The sequence below is a fragment of the Cheilinus undulatus genome, linkage group 22 (assembly GCF_018320785.1).
Source record: "Cheilinus undulatus linkage group 22, ASM1832078v1, whole genome shotgun sequence".
Classification (NCBI taxonomy): domain Eukaryota; kingdom Metazoa; phylum Chordata; class Actinopteri; order Labriformes; family Labridae; genus Cheilinus; species Cheilinus undulatus.
Genome location: NC_054886.1, coordinates 26,560,731 through 26,575,592, shown reverse-complemented (window position 1 = coordinate 26,575,592; position 14,862 = coordinate 26,560,731). Strand labels below are relative to the sequence as shown.

General features: G+C 39.6%; 1 protein-coding gene across 2 annotated transcripts in view; it reads right to left on the bottom strand.

Annotated features, from left to right (window-relative positions):
* si:ch211-200p22.4 (phosphatidylinositol-binding clathrin assembly protein) overlaps window positions 1–14,862 on the bottom strand; it is a 173,323-nt gene that overhangs the window by 80,850 nt on the left and 77,611 nt on the right. For both annotated transcript variants that reach the window (XM_041779660.1, XM_041779661.1), the window contains exons 3-5: window positions 5,668–5,743; window positions 5,333–5,435; window positions 2,349–2,442 (exon numbers count right to left, since the gene is read on the bottom strand). In XM_041779660.1, coding sequence (XP_041635594.1) covers window positions 2,349–2,442; window positions 5,333–5,435; window positions 5,668–5,743 — 273 coding nt within the window. The remainder of the gene's footprint in view (window positions 1–2,348; window positions 2,443–5,332; window positions 5,436–5,667; window positions 5,744–14,862) is intronic.

Genomic DNA, 14,862 nt, shown 5'->3' with positions numbered 1-14,862 from the left:
CAAATGTCAGGGTTATTCAAGTTCCCCAGAGGATGAATGTGTAAGACCTTGGTGGTTTTCAGACTTACTAACCTTAGCATCAACAAATCAGGATGGTGTCTTTGTTTAACCTAAAAAATATCATCTCAGCATGTATGTGATGAATTGACTTGAAATGCCAGATTATTCATTTTCCTCAGAGGATAAATCTTCCAGACCTTGATCATTCTCCCCAGAGGATAATCAATATCAATTGGCACAAATCATGTTCCCCAGAGGCTGAATCCTAAAGCCTTTATTGGTCCCTTATCATGACCACCTAGGGCCATAGCATCTCAATATTTTTCACTTTCCATTTAATATATCTTAACACGTTCCTGATGAATGGCAACGAAATGTTGTTCTGGTAGTTCATGTTCTCAAGACGATACATCCTTAAGACTGGTTGCTCCCTCACTTTTTGGTGCCAAGCAAGCAGGAAATGTTTTTGCTAATGCTATTACATTTTTTAACATCCTGTAGAGCAGTGGTTCTCAGACTTCTCAGCCTGCGACCCCCAAAATAAAGGTGCCAGAAACCAGGGACCCCCACTGTACCTGAAGGTGGTTGAATACAACCATGCACGTTTAAGAATAGTCATGTGCAGACAAGGCCGTCCATGAAGGGGGATAAATGGGAGAGGTTTCTGGCACTCAGCCAAACTGGGGGCCCATGGAGGTCAACAAAATTATGATCCATTGTAAAGTTAAGCTGTGATATTTCGTATTTAACCTGAAAAAACACTCTTCTCAAAGAAACAAATCTCTTTTTTTAATCATTTGTGTAGGAAGAAGCCTTCTTAAAAATGTGAATCCCTTTTGTCAAAAAAAAAAGGATTAAAATGGGTTAATAATGGAAAAAAAGGTGGAAAAAGTGGTGAAGTTGGATTTCAAAAGTAAATAAGTGGCAAATATTAGATAGAAATGGCAAAAAGGTTTAAATGGGTTGAAGTGGCAAAAGTGGGCGGAAATAGTGGTAAAAATGAGTTAAAATGCGGCTGAAATGGCTTTAAATTTGCAAAAAAGGATGAAAATTTGGTGAAATGGGATGTAAAGTGAATATAAACTGGCAAACGAGGGTTAACTGAGAAAGAAAAAATAGGCAGATTGGGAGAAATTGGTTAAACAAGCAAAAATGGGCATATCAAATGGGGAAATGTGGTTAAAATGGGAAAAACTGGGTGCAAAAAGTGGTTTAAAGGGGTTAATAGTATCAATAATGGGTCAACAGAGGCAACATTAAGCTTAAGTGGCAAGAATTGATTTAGAAGTAGCAAAACAGGTAAAAAGTGGTGGAAAAGGTTTAAAACTGACAAAAACAGGTGTTAAATGGTAAAAATGTGTTAATACTGTTGGGAAAAATTGATGGAATGGGGTACAAATTTTGACAAAATTGGTGTAAAGTGGCAACGGTGTAATTTTAAAAATATTCATAGTTTTTTAGGGCAACTGGAGACCTCCTCTCAGTGTCTCGCGACCCCCATGGGGGTCACGACCCCAAGGTTGAGAACCACTGCTATATAGGAATTAGCACAAATTCTGAGGGGACAGTCTTGCTCCCCAGAGGGTGAATCCTGAGACTTTGATGGTCCGTAAACATTTCTTCTCAGCATTATGTGAGCATTCATTGATGAATCCATACAAACAGTTCAGGCATTCATTGTCCCCTGATGTTGAATCTTGGTGACTTTGGTGGTGCCTAAACTTTTCAATTTAGCCTCATAATACAGCTCCAGTCTCCTACTTATCCTTTAATGCATCTCAGCAACTACAATTTTAACAAAGCATAGCTCAGACAGCCTCCTTAGCTCTTAAAGACCTTGGTGGTCCACAAACGTTTTTCTACCAGAGAGAGAGGGAGAGAGGGAGAAGGTAAGGAGACATCTCTTTTCACAGCTTTCAAAACCTTTTTGTAAAAAAATGAAAATATCTTTCTTCAGCCCTTTCCTTTGAATTGAACCCTCTCACACACAAAGAGAAAGTTTCGGTCTAGTTTAAGTGGAAATAAGGATGGACTCACACAAACACACACATCTGCGTATGCATTCCAATGAGAAACTTCACCGTCCATTTTTATCGCTCTTTGAAGCTCGCTGGCACAAACCACAATTCGCCCTCCGACTTCTGCAAATCCCCACCCAATTCCTTTTCCCCTCCACGTACACACAAACTCTCAAATACTAAAACCTGAAATCTGTCGTCATTATGTGCGTCTTAAACTCCATCAGTGGAGTTTTCAAAGCCTTCTAAACTGTTGTTTCTATTTACATTTTGATTGGAAAGTGAATCGACAGCTTCGACAGGCATGCATAAACAGAACACACACAGTACCTGGAAATCCAGCAGAGCATCCAGCTGGTTCTGAATGATGGGCAGCGTCTTGATCAGCTTCTCTGTGTTCATGGTGCGCATCACACCGTCAATCCTGTGACAACACAGAGACGCAGACACATTTGCAACAGACGTCTTGTTATGCAAATTTTCAGGATAATTTACACAAAAACAGAGAAAAATACAATACAATAAAAAGAAAAACTTATGTTTTGCATACTAAAGTTTCCTCAGTCATGCAAAATTCCCCAGTTAGTGGAGGTAAACATTGAGCAACATACGGCGACTGAAAGAGAAACTTTTGAAAAGAATAATGAGTCCCCTCAGCAGGAGACGTATAACAGAGGAGTTATTGATGCTGCACCACTGTCAGACTTATAAGATATGAAGAATACATCCAACATAACCTTCAGAATTAATGCAGCTTCTGTCCTTTCTATAAAACATTCTTCTTTTAGGATTAAATCATACCTTAACACTATAAGGAATAGCTGCATGCATAAGTCTACCAAAAATGTTAGTTTACTGCAATAAAACTTTACCAAAGCATGTGTCATTATGGAAAATAATACAGTCATCAGCATATTTTTGTTTAGGGGATGTAGGGCTTGTAGAGTTTGAATACAGCTGCAGTCTTTACTTAGATACTGTGCTAACAAATTGTTTTTCTGACAAGCATTATGTATGTTCTTAGACGGTATATGTCAGGGGTGTCCAAACGACGTCAAGGGGGCCAAATGTGGCCTGTGGTCCAACTTTGATTGTCCCGCAGAAACCAGAATAATAAAATCATGTTTTCTTGATTTTGTTTTACATGTGTTGAGTCAAACTCAACACATGTGGAAACACATGTGCCTCAGCAGCCAAGGTCAAGCTCAGCGGCATCTCTTTTGTCTAGGCCTTTTCACCTCCGGTAATACCAATTTGATTCAGTTCGGTTTGGTATGGTTTGGTACGATAAACCCCAAAATAGTTTGCATTTCCACAGACACCCCTACCCTCGCTTGGTGGGTGGGCTGTAAAGGCTGTGCATTTGAAGTCACAGTCAGCGTGAGTCAGCTGTTCCAGCCACAGAGTTATAGAAAGGGTGAGTGACAGAAATCAGTAGGGAATAAGCAGTAAACAGCTTTATTTCAGCTGAAAGTGCTTTTTTTAAAAAAACTAACTACATTTTAATGATGTTAACCGCTGTCAGTACAGATCCTCAGCTTATGGAATACGTGTACAGAGACGTTTGAGTTATAACGGTACGTTTATATGTGAATATATCTAGTCTAGAACACTTTATAGGACAAAAAATTAAAGTTTAGAGCTGTACTGTGAGAATTTGATGCATTGAAAATAAAGGAAAAGTTCAGCTGGTGTTAAAATCAAGCTAGATTAAGTCAGAAATTCAGGGTGCACTGATCTTGTTGTAAAATAGTCTGCAGCCTTAAGTTTTACAAGCACGTTCAACAACCACAGAGCGATGTTTTCACAGGTTACCTTAAGTAAGAAGTAGATTAATAACTAGATATAGAAGAGAATAAACAGTTTAAAGGCTTTGTATTCACAAAACTTAAGCATTAATTTAGTTTCACATCCATCGTGGATGGATCAGGCTGATGTGAGCCTTTGGGCTCTGCTTTGTCTTCTTAAAATCAGGTCCAGATAAACCTCAGGAAACTTAATTTGTGGCCAGATACCAATATCCATAGACTAGGAAACAGTTTGGATCTCCATCTAGTCCAAATATTTCCCATTTAGGCAGATATTACTCCGTTTTTTTTTCCCGTTGTTTTGCCCGCTCCTCACAGCGCAAACTTCCGTGTTTTGAAGCCTGGAGGCAAGCAGCTGAGTCGTGCGCTGAAGTGACGTCAATGCAGCCCCTATTGTTGTGTGTGTAGCTCCACCTTTTTGGTACGGATAGGTAAGACTGGCACCCCTATGGAAGAGTGCCGAAAAGTGGGATGGTACGGGTCGGTTTTTGGGACCCTTTCCAACTTTTGCTCTATGCAAACGCAAAAAAATGCGTGCCATTCCGCACTGAACTGAGCCGGACCGCTTGGTGGAAACGACCTAAGAAGGGCACCACCGATGTTCTTAGGGCCCTTGCATGGGGGAAAAGCAGAGCGCGACTGTGGGCTTGTGGTAACCCTCCCATTCACCCGGGCGGTACTCTAGGTCATGCTTACTCGCCACATCGACTCCTTACTGTGTCCTAAAGGTGTGGACTTTGTTATTTTTTCAACAGATTACCTTCACATGCTGATGTCAATATGCAAGGACATCCAGAGCATGACGGGGGTTGTGTTAATCCTCCGTCCCACCCAATGGTGCCTTCAGGTGGGCTTACTCGCCTTTACATGCCTTACTTCAGCCTCAATTTTTGGCCCAGACATGGCCAAAAGTTCTGCATAATACTGTATATAAATATAGATAGATCATGTCTCAAAGTCAGATAAAATTGATTTAAATAAAATTACTTCAAATAACATTTTTTTAAAATAACATCAGTTTTTCAGATGTTGTAGCAATCAATTCTTGCTGTGATACCACTATAACACAGATAGAATGCCTGTTTGTACTGTGCAATCATGTATTTCCCAATAATGGAAATTGCCATTTGATACCACAGACATAAGCAAATGCAAAGAATTGATGATTTTTTAGGCTTTGGGAAATAAAAACAAAAAATATAATAAAAATAGCATTTGTGGTGTAGCAGAAGGCAGCAGCTAACTAGTCCATGATAAAGACTAGGACCTAAGATCACAGAAATCCCCATCAGTCTGTTTTTCAAATCTGAAAGACTCTTTCATTTTCCACACACAAGATCGCCTTTAATACACGCTTCGATAGATACAGTAAGGCATCATCAGCATAAGAGATACATCCATTTCTGTCTCTAGTTCAAAAAGTCAAACACCCACCTAGTGTTGCGTGAGAAGATGAGTGTGAAATGATGATTGGAGTTGTCATATAGTGTGTGTGCTCTCCCTTACCCCCTCTTCATCTTGGTGAAATCCACAGCCACCAGTCTGTAGGACATGGCCTTCTCATTCAGGTAACGGCTGTATCGTCTGATGAAGGTTGACATGTCATAACCTGAGGGGGAGAGGACGGGACAGAGTCGCACGGAGGGAAGTACACTGGGTTTTATGTCATCTGACACTGTTATGAATGTACTCTCTCTGTGCTATAAAACGCAGCAGAATGTTTGAAGTGCTCAGTGATGTTCTGTTAGATTTTTTTCTTGTTTCTGTATAATCAAGAAATCAATGAAGCTTTTGAATTGTTTTCAAGACCTTTGTGGGAATACGTGTTTTATTTTTTTTACCTTGCAGAGCTCCTTTATCCAGGAAGTTGTTCAGGTTGAACAGAGTGTTTCTGGAGGCCAGGTACTGGATGAAACGCTGAGATAAAAAAGACAAGAAAATAAAATTAGAACTTCAATCAGATGAAACTTTTATAGCAGTTAGGTCAAAAATAAATATATAAACATATCTTTACTTATTTTCATATCTGAATATCAGATTTTCACCGGCAAAACTTTGCAGATAAAGTTTCAAATGAAAGTCCACAATTCTCTTTAGATTTTAGATTCTTATGAGATAAGCCTTCAGGTTAGTTTTCACCCTGAGGTTTGCCAGTTTGATTTTCATTCTAGTTGAAAATTCTGGCTGCTCAGATGTAACAAAAAAAAAATCTTACTTAGCTAAACCATTTCAGCCCAAAAATCCCCTCACCAAAGGTTATCAGTACATTCATAGGGATTAATGGTAAGATATATTTCCTGGATGAATTTAGTGGCTTTTCAACTCTGATTGTCACAATTAAAATGTTTCCAAAGTACAGCATTTGACAACACAATGTGGCCATGAGTCAAGAGTTTTATCATTCATATACATGTCATGTCATTATTCATTTGCCTAAGGTAACTTCATAGGCCCACCTTTCATGAGCCGTGGTAGAGATGATTTATGTGCTTCTGTATTTGCATTATAGAAAACTGGATGACAGGTCATGAATAAGCTCTGTGATTTCTCATATTCCTTCAAGTTTTGGTCTCTAACCAAGTAATTAGATGGCATTGACTCGACAACTTCATAACACAAAAATAATCCCATCATGAAAAGGACAAACAAATTGGAATCTTTTGGGGATTTAATATAATTTTTGCTAATCATGCTAGAGTAATTCTTAAGCATTAACCTCAGGGAACCATGAATGGTTGCAGTTTCTTTGTAAGATCCCAGACTATTAAAAGACTTTGGCTTGCTAGGTTGGTGCTAAGAGGATATGTGAGGGGACCACCAAAGTCTCAAGGGTCATCCTCTGGGGAACACAAATTTCTGCAGATTTTTTTGCCATTTGGTTTGTCAGTTATTGAGAAATAAAGTTATAAACAAATGTATTTCCAAGCTTGATTGGAGCAGCGTGTTTGGGCCAAGGAGAGTCTTAAGGGATTTATCCTCTGGGGCAGGGGTTCTCAAAGCTGGGGTCAGGACCTCATTGGGGGTCTCCAGATGCCTTAAAAAAAACTAAGAACATTGCTGAATTACACCGTTGCCACTTTACACTAATTTTACCAATTATAACCCATTTTCATCACTTTTTCCCACAAATTTGACAAATTTTAACACATTTTTGCAACTTTAAACCCATTTTTTGTCATTTTTAAACCATTTCAGCCACTTTTTTCTGCCTGTTTTTTCCCACTTCTAAAGCAGATCCTGCAACTCTCTGCCTATTGTTGGTTCTGTTGACACATTATTGCCACTATTAACCCCTTTGTACCACTTTTCAAGCCACATTTCATAACCTGATGTACCATATGACTTTTTCTGCGTCAGCTAACCCTTTTTTTCCGGTTTATATCAATTTTTATCCCATTTCACTAAATTTTCCACCTATTTTTGCCACTTTAACACCATTTCAGTCACTTTTGAATCCCTTTTAACCACTTAATGTGCCCTTTTTGCTGCTTTAACCCATTTATAGCATTTTTGGTTTTTTTTGCCACTTTTATCCAACTTTTGGCATTTCTAACCCATTGCTGCTACTTTTACAATCCAATTTTACCACCTTTCCCACCATTTTTTGCCATTTTTAACCTTTTTAATTCAGTTTTTAACAAAAGGATCACTTTTGAAAGGGCTACTTACTACAAAAATGAGATTAAATGTGTCTTTGATAAGAGTGGTTATTATTCAGGTTAAATAAAAAATACCACAGCTTAATTTTACAATTGACCATGATTTTACTGGCCCCCAGGTTGGCTGGGCCCAAGAAAGCGCCCCCATTTTCCCCCCAGTGGACTGCCTTGTCTCCACATGACTATTCTAGAATGTGCAAGGCTGTGTTCAACCACCTTCAGGTACAGTGGGGGTCCCCGGTCTCTGGCACCTTTATTTTGGGGGTCGCGGGGTGAAAAGGTTGGGAACCACTGCTCTGGGGAACATGAATCATTTGAAGGAACCTAGTGTGCCGATGTATCCAGGAAGTGTTAAGATATGTCAAAGCAATTAATGAAAAGCAATGAGCTGATAGAAGCCCAATGAAAAGTTAGTGAACCACTAAGGTATTTATGGTTTATCCTCTGAGGAAAAGGAATAATTGGACAATACTTTGTGCCATGTCTTCATATTTCTAAGTACAGAAGTTAGTAAAAAAAAAAAAAAAAACTATCCTGCTAGGTTTGAGCCAATAAGACAAGTCACTTCTTTCAGATGTATCCTCTGGGGGGCCTGAATTGTATCAACAACTTCGTATGCCAACCAATCCAGTTGATGAACAACACATTGTGGTCATTCATTAAGCAGATGTTGATATGAAAAACGTTAAGTTGAAGCATTGAGCTCCTGGGGGGCCAAGGAAGAAAATCTAGAGGACCACCAGGGTCTTTAAGATTTATCCTCTGGGGATCATTTGAACAATATTTTGTGTAATTTCCAGGATATATTTAGATGTATAATTAATTAGGAAAAAGCATTGATCGGCTTGGTTGGGGCCAAAAGAACAAGTCAGAAAATGGCCAAGGTCTTAGAGATGTATCCTGTGGGAAACGTGAATTATCTGAACATTGTATGCCGATTCATCCAGTCAGTACAGAGATATATTATAGTTAAGCATAACCATGGTGGATGGACATGTCTAGAATCTAACTGAACCCTTCTTTCAGGACAATCTGCCCCTGTAATTTTCCTGAGTTGCTCTTTACATGTCACTCGCAGGGAGAAATTTCCCCACTTCAAAAGAAATGCAGTCAGGGTATAAAATTCAACTGTCGGATGTTTGCAACCATTTTCAGGAGTTGTGTGCCTGAGTGAAAAAGCCATAACTGACAGAGATAGCCATGTCTAAATCCACTCCAGTAAGTTCCATAAAAATGCCTTGAACCTTTAGAAAGGCCACCCGCCTTTATTTAAAAAACTAATGAAAGATTAAACTGATCTAATAAAACATATGAATCCTGTCTGACTGATGTTAATAGCTTGTTCTCATTAGCCAACAGCTAATAACATGGAATTATCTGATTCATCACTGACATGATTTTAAGTCTATTAAAACACAGCCCACGGTTTTCTCTGCTATGACTCAAACACTTAAACAAATCTACCAAGACGTTCTGACACTTTGGCGACTAAACCATAATCTTGCATTCTTAAAAAATGTCTCTTTGTCATTTGGTTGTGTTTAACATCTTGCAGAGAGGTTACAATAAAACACAGCAACTTCAGTGCTGTTGGGATTCAGATCATTGCTCTAAAACAGCAGCAGGATGGAGGAATGAGTGGATGTATCCCTACTGCTACACCTGCTGCTTTAGGTAGTTTAACTCTGACGACTTTCCTCACTTCAGGCTGGAGCCGTCCGTGTTTCAAAATTAACTTACCCTCCTGCTGGTCTGTTTCCAGTCATTTATTAAGACTCTTTATGAGCAGCCTGCACAGAACCGGTGAGGGAAAACAATTGGCAAGAGGAAGCATTAAGAAAAGAATTAATTAACCTCTGGGATGAAGCAGAGGATTGGCAGGACAATATAAGAAATTATGACTCTGGAAAATGCTAATTGGATCAAATATAAAGTGGCCAAAATGTGATGACTCATGGCATCCTTGTTATTTACTGACTCTCTGACTCCTTTCTTTGTTATATGAACATGTTTCTATAGCAGTATGACCTAACAGATCCTAAATCTGTCTCTTATTATCATTTCAAAGTCAGACAGCCATTTTGTTTTAAAAATGGGCCTGATGCTCTCTGTCAAACGCCCTCCATTACTAGTAGCCACTGTCGCCTCAGCAGAAGAAGTCAATACTTAGCATGTCGTAGTAACAACCCAGGATGGGAGTATTTTGAACAAGAAAATGAAAATAAAGTTGTATGTAGGGTTATACTCATGTATAGTCAACCAAAGTGATGAGTAACCACATTAAGAGTGGAATTAATCTATAAAGAGGAACCAGGGCTGATGGAGCTAGCTGCTAACTTTAGCCACACTCTACTTGGCAAACCAGCCTCATATCATAAACTCACTGACACAATGACACAGTCATGAATTTGACTGTTTTATGAGCATTTACTCCACTTTAGAGGAGCCAGTCAAACACAGTTCAAATGCGCGTTCAGCTGGATAAGAAAACAAAAGCCTGGGAACATCGCTGCTTTTGGCCATTGAAAAAATCTTCACAATAAAAATCTGTTGTTATTATTTTGCTTGACTGCATTTATTTTACATTAGAAAAAGGGTGTGGTCATTACTAGGTGGACATCAGTGTTGATTTTGTTGACTAATTATTTTCGTTATTGTTTTCATTAATAGCCATTTTTCCCCTGACGAAAACAAGACAGTAACTAAAATAAACAAGTGCACATGAAAAAAAAAAAGATTTTTGGGCAAAAGACTATAACTAAAACTAAATTAAAAAGTGCTGTCAAAATTAACACTGGTTGACATACACTATATTGCCAAAAGTATTCACTCACCCAATAATTGAAATCTGGTTTTCCAATCACTTCCATGGCCACAGGCATATAAAATTAAGTACCTAGGCATGCGGACTGTTTCTACAAACATTTGTGAAAGAATGGGTCGCTCTCAGGAGCTCAGTGAATTCCAGCGTGGTACTGTGATAGGATGCCACCTGTGCAACAAGTCCAGTGGTGAATTTTCCTCGCTCTAGATATTCCACGGTCAACTGTCAGTGGTATTATAACAAAGTGGAAGTGATTGGGAACGACAGCAACTCAGCCACCAAGTGGTAGGCCACGTAAAATGATTGAGCAGGGTTAGCAGATGCTGAGGCGCATAGTGCGCAGAGGTCACCAACTTTATGCAGAGTCAATTGCTACAGACCTCCAAACTTCATGTGGCCTTCAGATTAGCTCAAGAACAGTGTGTAGAGAGCTTCATGGAATGGGTTTCCATAGCCAGGCAGCTGCATCCAAACCATACATCACCAAGTGCAATGCAAAGCATCGGATGCAGTGGTGTAAGTGACGAATCACACTTCTCCATCTGGCAATCTGATGGACGAGTCTGGGTTTGGCGATTGCCAGGAGAACGGTACTTGTCTGACTGCATTGTGCCAAGTGTAAAGTTTGATTGAGGGGGGATTATGGTGTGGGGTTGTTTTTCAGGAGCTGGGCTTGGCCCAATTCCATGCTCCCAACTTTGTGGGAACAGTTTGGGGATGGCCCCTTCCTGTTCCAACATGACTGTGCACCAGTGCACAAAGCAAGGTCCATAAAGACATGGATGAGAGAGTCTGGTGTGGCTGAACATGACTGGCCTGCACATAGTCCTGACCTCAACCCGACAGAACACCTTTGGGATGAATTAGAGCACACTCCTAAACCTTGTGGAAAGCCTTCCCAGAAGAGTTGAAGCTGTTATAACTGCAAAGGGTCGGCCGACATCATATTAAACCCTATGGATTAAGAATGGGATGTCACTTGAGTTCATATGCGAGTCAAGGCAGGTGAGCGAATACTTTTGGCAGTATATTGTACCTCAGCAGGAGAGGAATGAAACTTAAAACTACAGAGGCAGTGACATTGAAGTGAACAATGAGACTTGGAGGGATAAAAATATTTTTGTGTGATCCTATGCACAACTGTGATTGACTAATGAGCACCACAGATGCAACAAAAGTGAAATACAGTGGGTGTGTTTATGACTAACAGTGCAAACTAAACTGTTATGTAATGTGCCTACCTGCTTTGCAAATACCATCTGTGAAGAAGGAAAAACACCTGAGAGACTCAGGAGAGTTTTAAACAAACATGTGCTGAAGCAGTCTTCTAAAAATGATAAATACTGAACATTATATTAAATGTTCTGGTTTAGTGTCAGTAAGTAAAATAGGTTCGTAGTTATCACTGTCAGAAACCTTTATCAATGTCTATTCCAGGTGTTTGTAGATGAATGCTCCTCATCCTCCTCATCTATTGCAAAGGTTGGATTGGGACACTTTGTGTTGAAGTATTTCTAAAAGGATCTAAAATGCATCAAAAAGAACTGAAGGAAATTTATTTGTTTTGGTTTGTTGCTGATTTTAAAATAACTGCACATCAGTCAGGATTGGGTTTCCTCGGTATGCTTCCTGTTACTGACTTGGATAATATTCATGCGCACAGAAAAAAGATCAACAAATACTGTTGCCAGGAGAAACCATTAGGGAGACCAGACCTTACTTGAACTTTGGACTGTAAAACCTTGAGACTTAATCTAGACTACTTCTCTTGACGCTGCTCCTGAACTTGCTTTTGCTCCCTGGGGAACATCTTTGCTATCTCTTCTTCTCCACATCGCTGAAGAACAGTCTGCAGAGGAACAACTCCTGGCCACTGTCCATAGTTTTGGAAACTCAGGCCTCGGGCTTCCCAAAAGCATCTTAAAGTTAAGGCGGTCCTTGTCCAACTGACTTAAAATGATCTGAGATTTGCAAGCTTGCCAATTTCTCAATCTGGCACAGAACCAGCTCTTCCTGGCTGGTTGGAGCATCGAAGAATGTGTGTGTTTGGGATCACAAATATGCTTGCGGGCATGTGTGTTGGATTCAGCTGCAATGACTCGTTTCCAAAGGCTCTGGGACTGTTTAAAAAGGCATGAAGAATTTGATTTTGTTCTCTTCCTTTTTTGTGTGTGCATGCTCACACTGTGGGGACTAAACTTTGTTCACCCGTCTCAGGAGGGGATTCAGCTCCCATCTGTGGACACAAAATTAGTCCTGAAAAGATTAATAACTGATCCAAGAGTCAGGAGTTTTTAGACCATTACACATCTAGAGTTCAGGGTGAAGGTTTCGTCTAAGAACAGGTCAAAGAAGGTCAGGGAGGGATGTAGTGGAGGTTGCATTTAGCTAGCCAGAATCTTAGAAACATGATGTTTAGAGTTCACAGTTTAATCCCTGTCAAAATCTTAAGTTTACAGTTGACCAAGCACAATTCAAAACATTGCACTGACTTCATCATTCACTGATCTACAAGCTCAATTCCAAAAAAGTTGGGTCGCTGTGTAAACTGTAAAAAAAAAAAAAAAAAAGCAAAAGTAGGGATGAGGGAACTAAAGGCTGCCGGAAGAGCATTTTGCAGCTAATTAAGGTTAATTGGCAACAGGTTAGCAACATGACTGGGTATAAAAGGAGCATTTTAGAGTGGCAGAGTCTCTAAGAAGTAAAGATGGGCAGAGGTTCACCAATCTGTGAAAAGCTGCATCTACAAACGGCTGACCAATTTCAAAGAAATGTTCCTCAACATAAAATTGCAAAGACTTTGAACATCCCACCCTCCACGGTACAAAATATCATCAAAAGATTCAGAGAATCTGGGGAAATCTCTGTGAGGTACAAGGCCAAAGGTCAATATTGGATCCTTGAGCCTTAAGGTGGCACTGAATTAAAAACAGGCAAGATTCTGTACTGGAAATCACTGCAAATGCTCAGGAAATCATTGTCTGTCAACACAGTCGGCTGTGCCATCCACAAATCCAAGTCAAAGCTGTATCATGCAAAGCAGAAGCCAGGAAACACCACCACCTTATTCTCTGGGCCAAAGCTCATTTAAAATGGACTGAGGCAACATGGAAAACTGTTCTGTGGTCAAATGAGCCAAAAGTTGAAATTCTTTTAGTAAATTGCAGATGCTGTGTCCTGCAGACTGAAGAGGAGGTGGGCCATCCAGCTTGTTATGAGCACACAGTTGATGGCCAGAAACAAAATCTATGCATCTAACCGTATTGCAACATTTAGTACCTATTGTTTCAGAACCCTGTCAACCCAACACAACCTTCTGCAAGAAAGGCACAAAACATTTCATGTGGATATAGCCACACTAGCTGACATATTACAGAGTGGAGCAGTTATCTTGTAGCCAGAGGTTAGTGTTACATGAGTTCCCTCAGCGGCGAGTCAATGGGATTTTTCCGTGGGTTTTTGGAAAACAGGATCTGTGTTAAAAAAAGTTTATGAAACTTACACGTTTTGTTCATGAAGATAATCTTCATAATCAACAATGTGAGCATCATATCTGGTTCGTAAATATAACTGATGAGAGTAAAAATGTAATGTAATGTCATGCATATTGGACTACAACAGAGTGAGCAGCAGGCTCAGTTACCAGGCTAGGGGTGATAACTTATATGGTCCTGATAAACACTGTAGTCCTTGTTAGCTGTCCTTTAGCAACTGCTTTTATTAAGACGTGAAAAGATACACAACTCAAAGGTGGGGCGTTTTTCAGATGTATTTAATGTTGTAGGGTAGAACGTTAAATTCTTTTGAGCTTGTGTTCACCACAGACCTGATTTCATTTAACTGAAACTCAGTCAAAAATACCATAGACTTTCAGACGAGGGAACCAGAAATGCTAAAATGCTAACCTCTGCAGTGCTCCATTGTCTTATTGCATATATCCTCAGCCAATCAGTGCTTCTTACAGTCCACCATCACTATGCCTAAGCCATCTATTAATGATTAAGTCACTTTTATTTGCTACATAGTCTGTGTTGTGTTATTTCTTTCGAAGAAACATTTTCACACATGTAGTAGAACTTACCATTGTTAATTCCTGTGTTTGCCAAAATATTTGTTTCTATTTGTTTTCTGAAAACCTTAAAATATGACTTAGGCAATTATGCTGTGAGGCAAAGATATTTACTTTATTGCTTTTCTCTGATGCAGTAACGTATGAATTTCGTACAAGCCTCTTACATAAAGAAGTAGCCTAACACCAGTCGCTTTACTTTTATGTTGTATTGGCATCTTTATAAGATATTTATCAGCATAATTACCCACGCCGATGAAATCGGTAGGGGGGTACGTAGAGGGTTCCGTATCTTTGTTTGTTTCTTTGTTTGTAAGTGTACAAGATAACTCGAGAACAGAAAGTTGAATCTTCACCAAACTTTCAGGAAATATCGGGATGGGACAGGGAAGAATTGATTAGATTTTGGTGATTTTGGCACCGGTGCCATTTAAAAAGTATCGATTCAGCACCAATATCAGAAAACCCCAAATAATCCCCAACA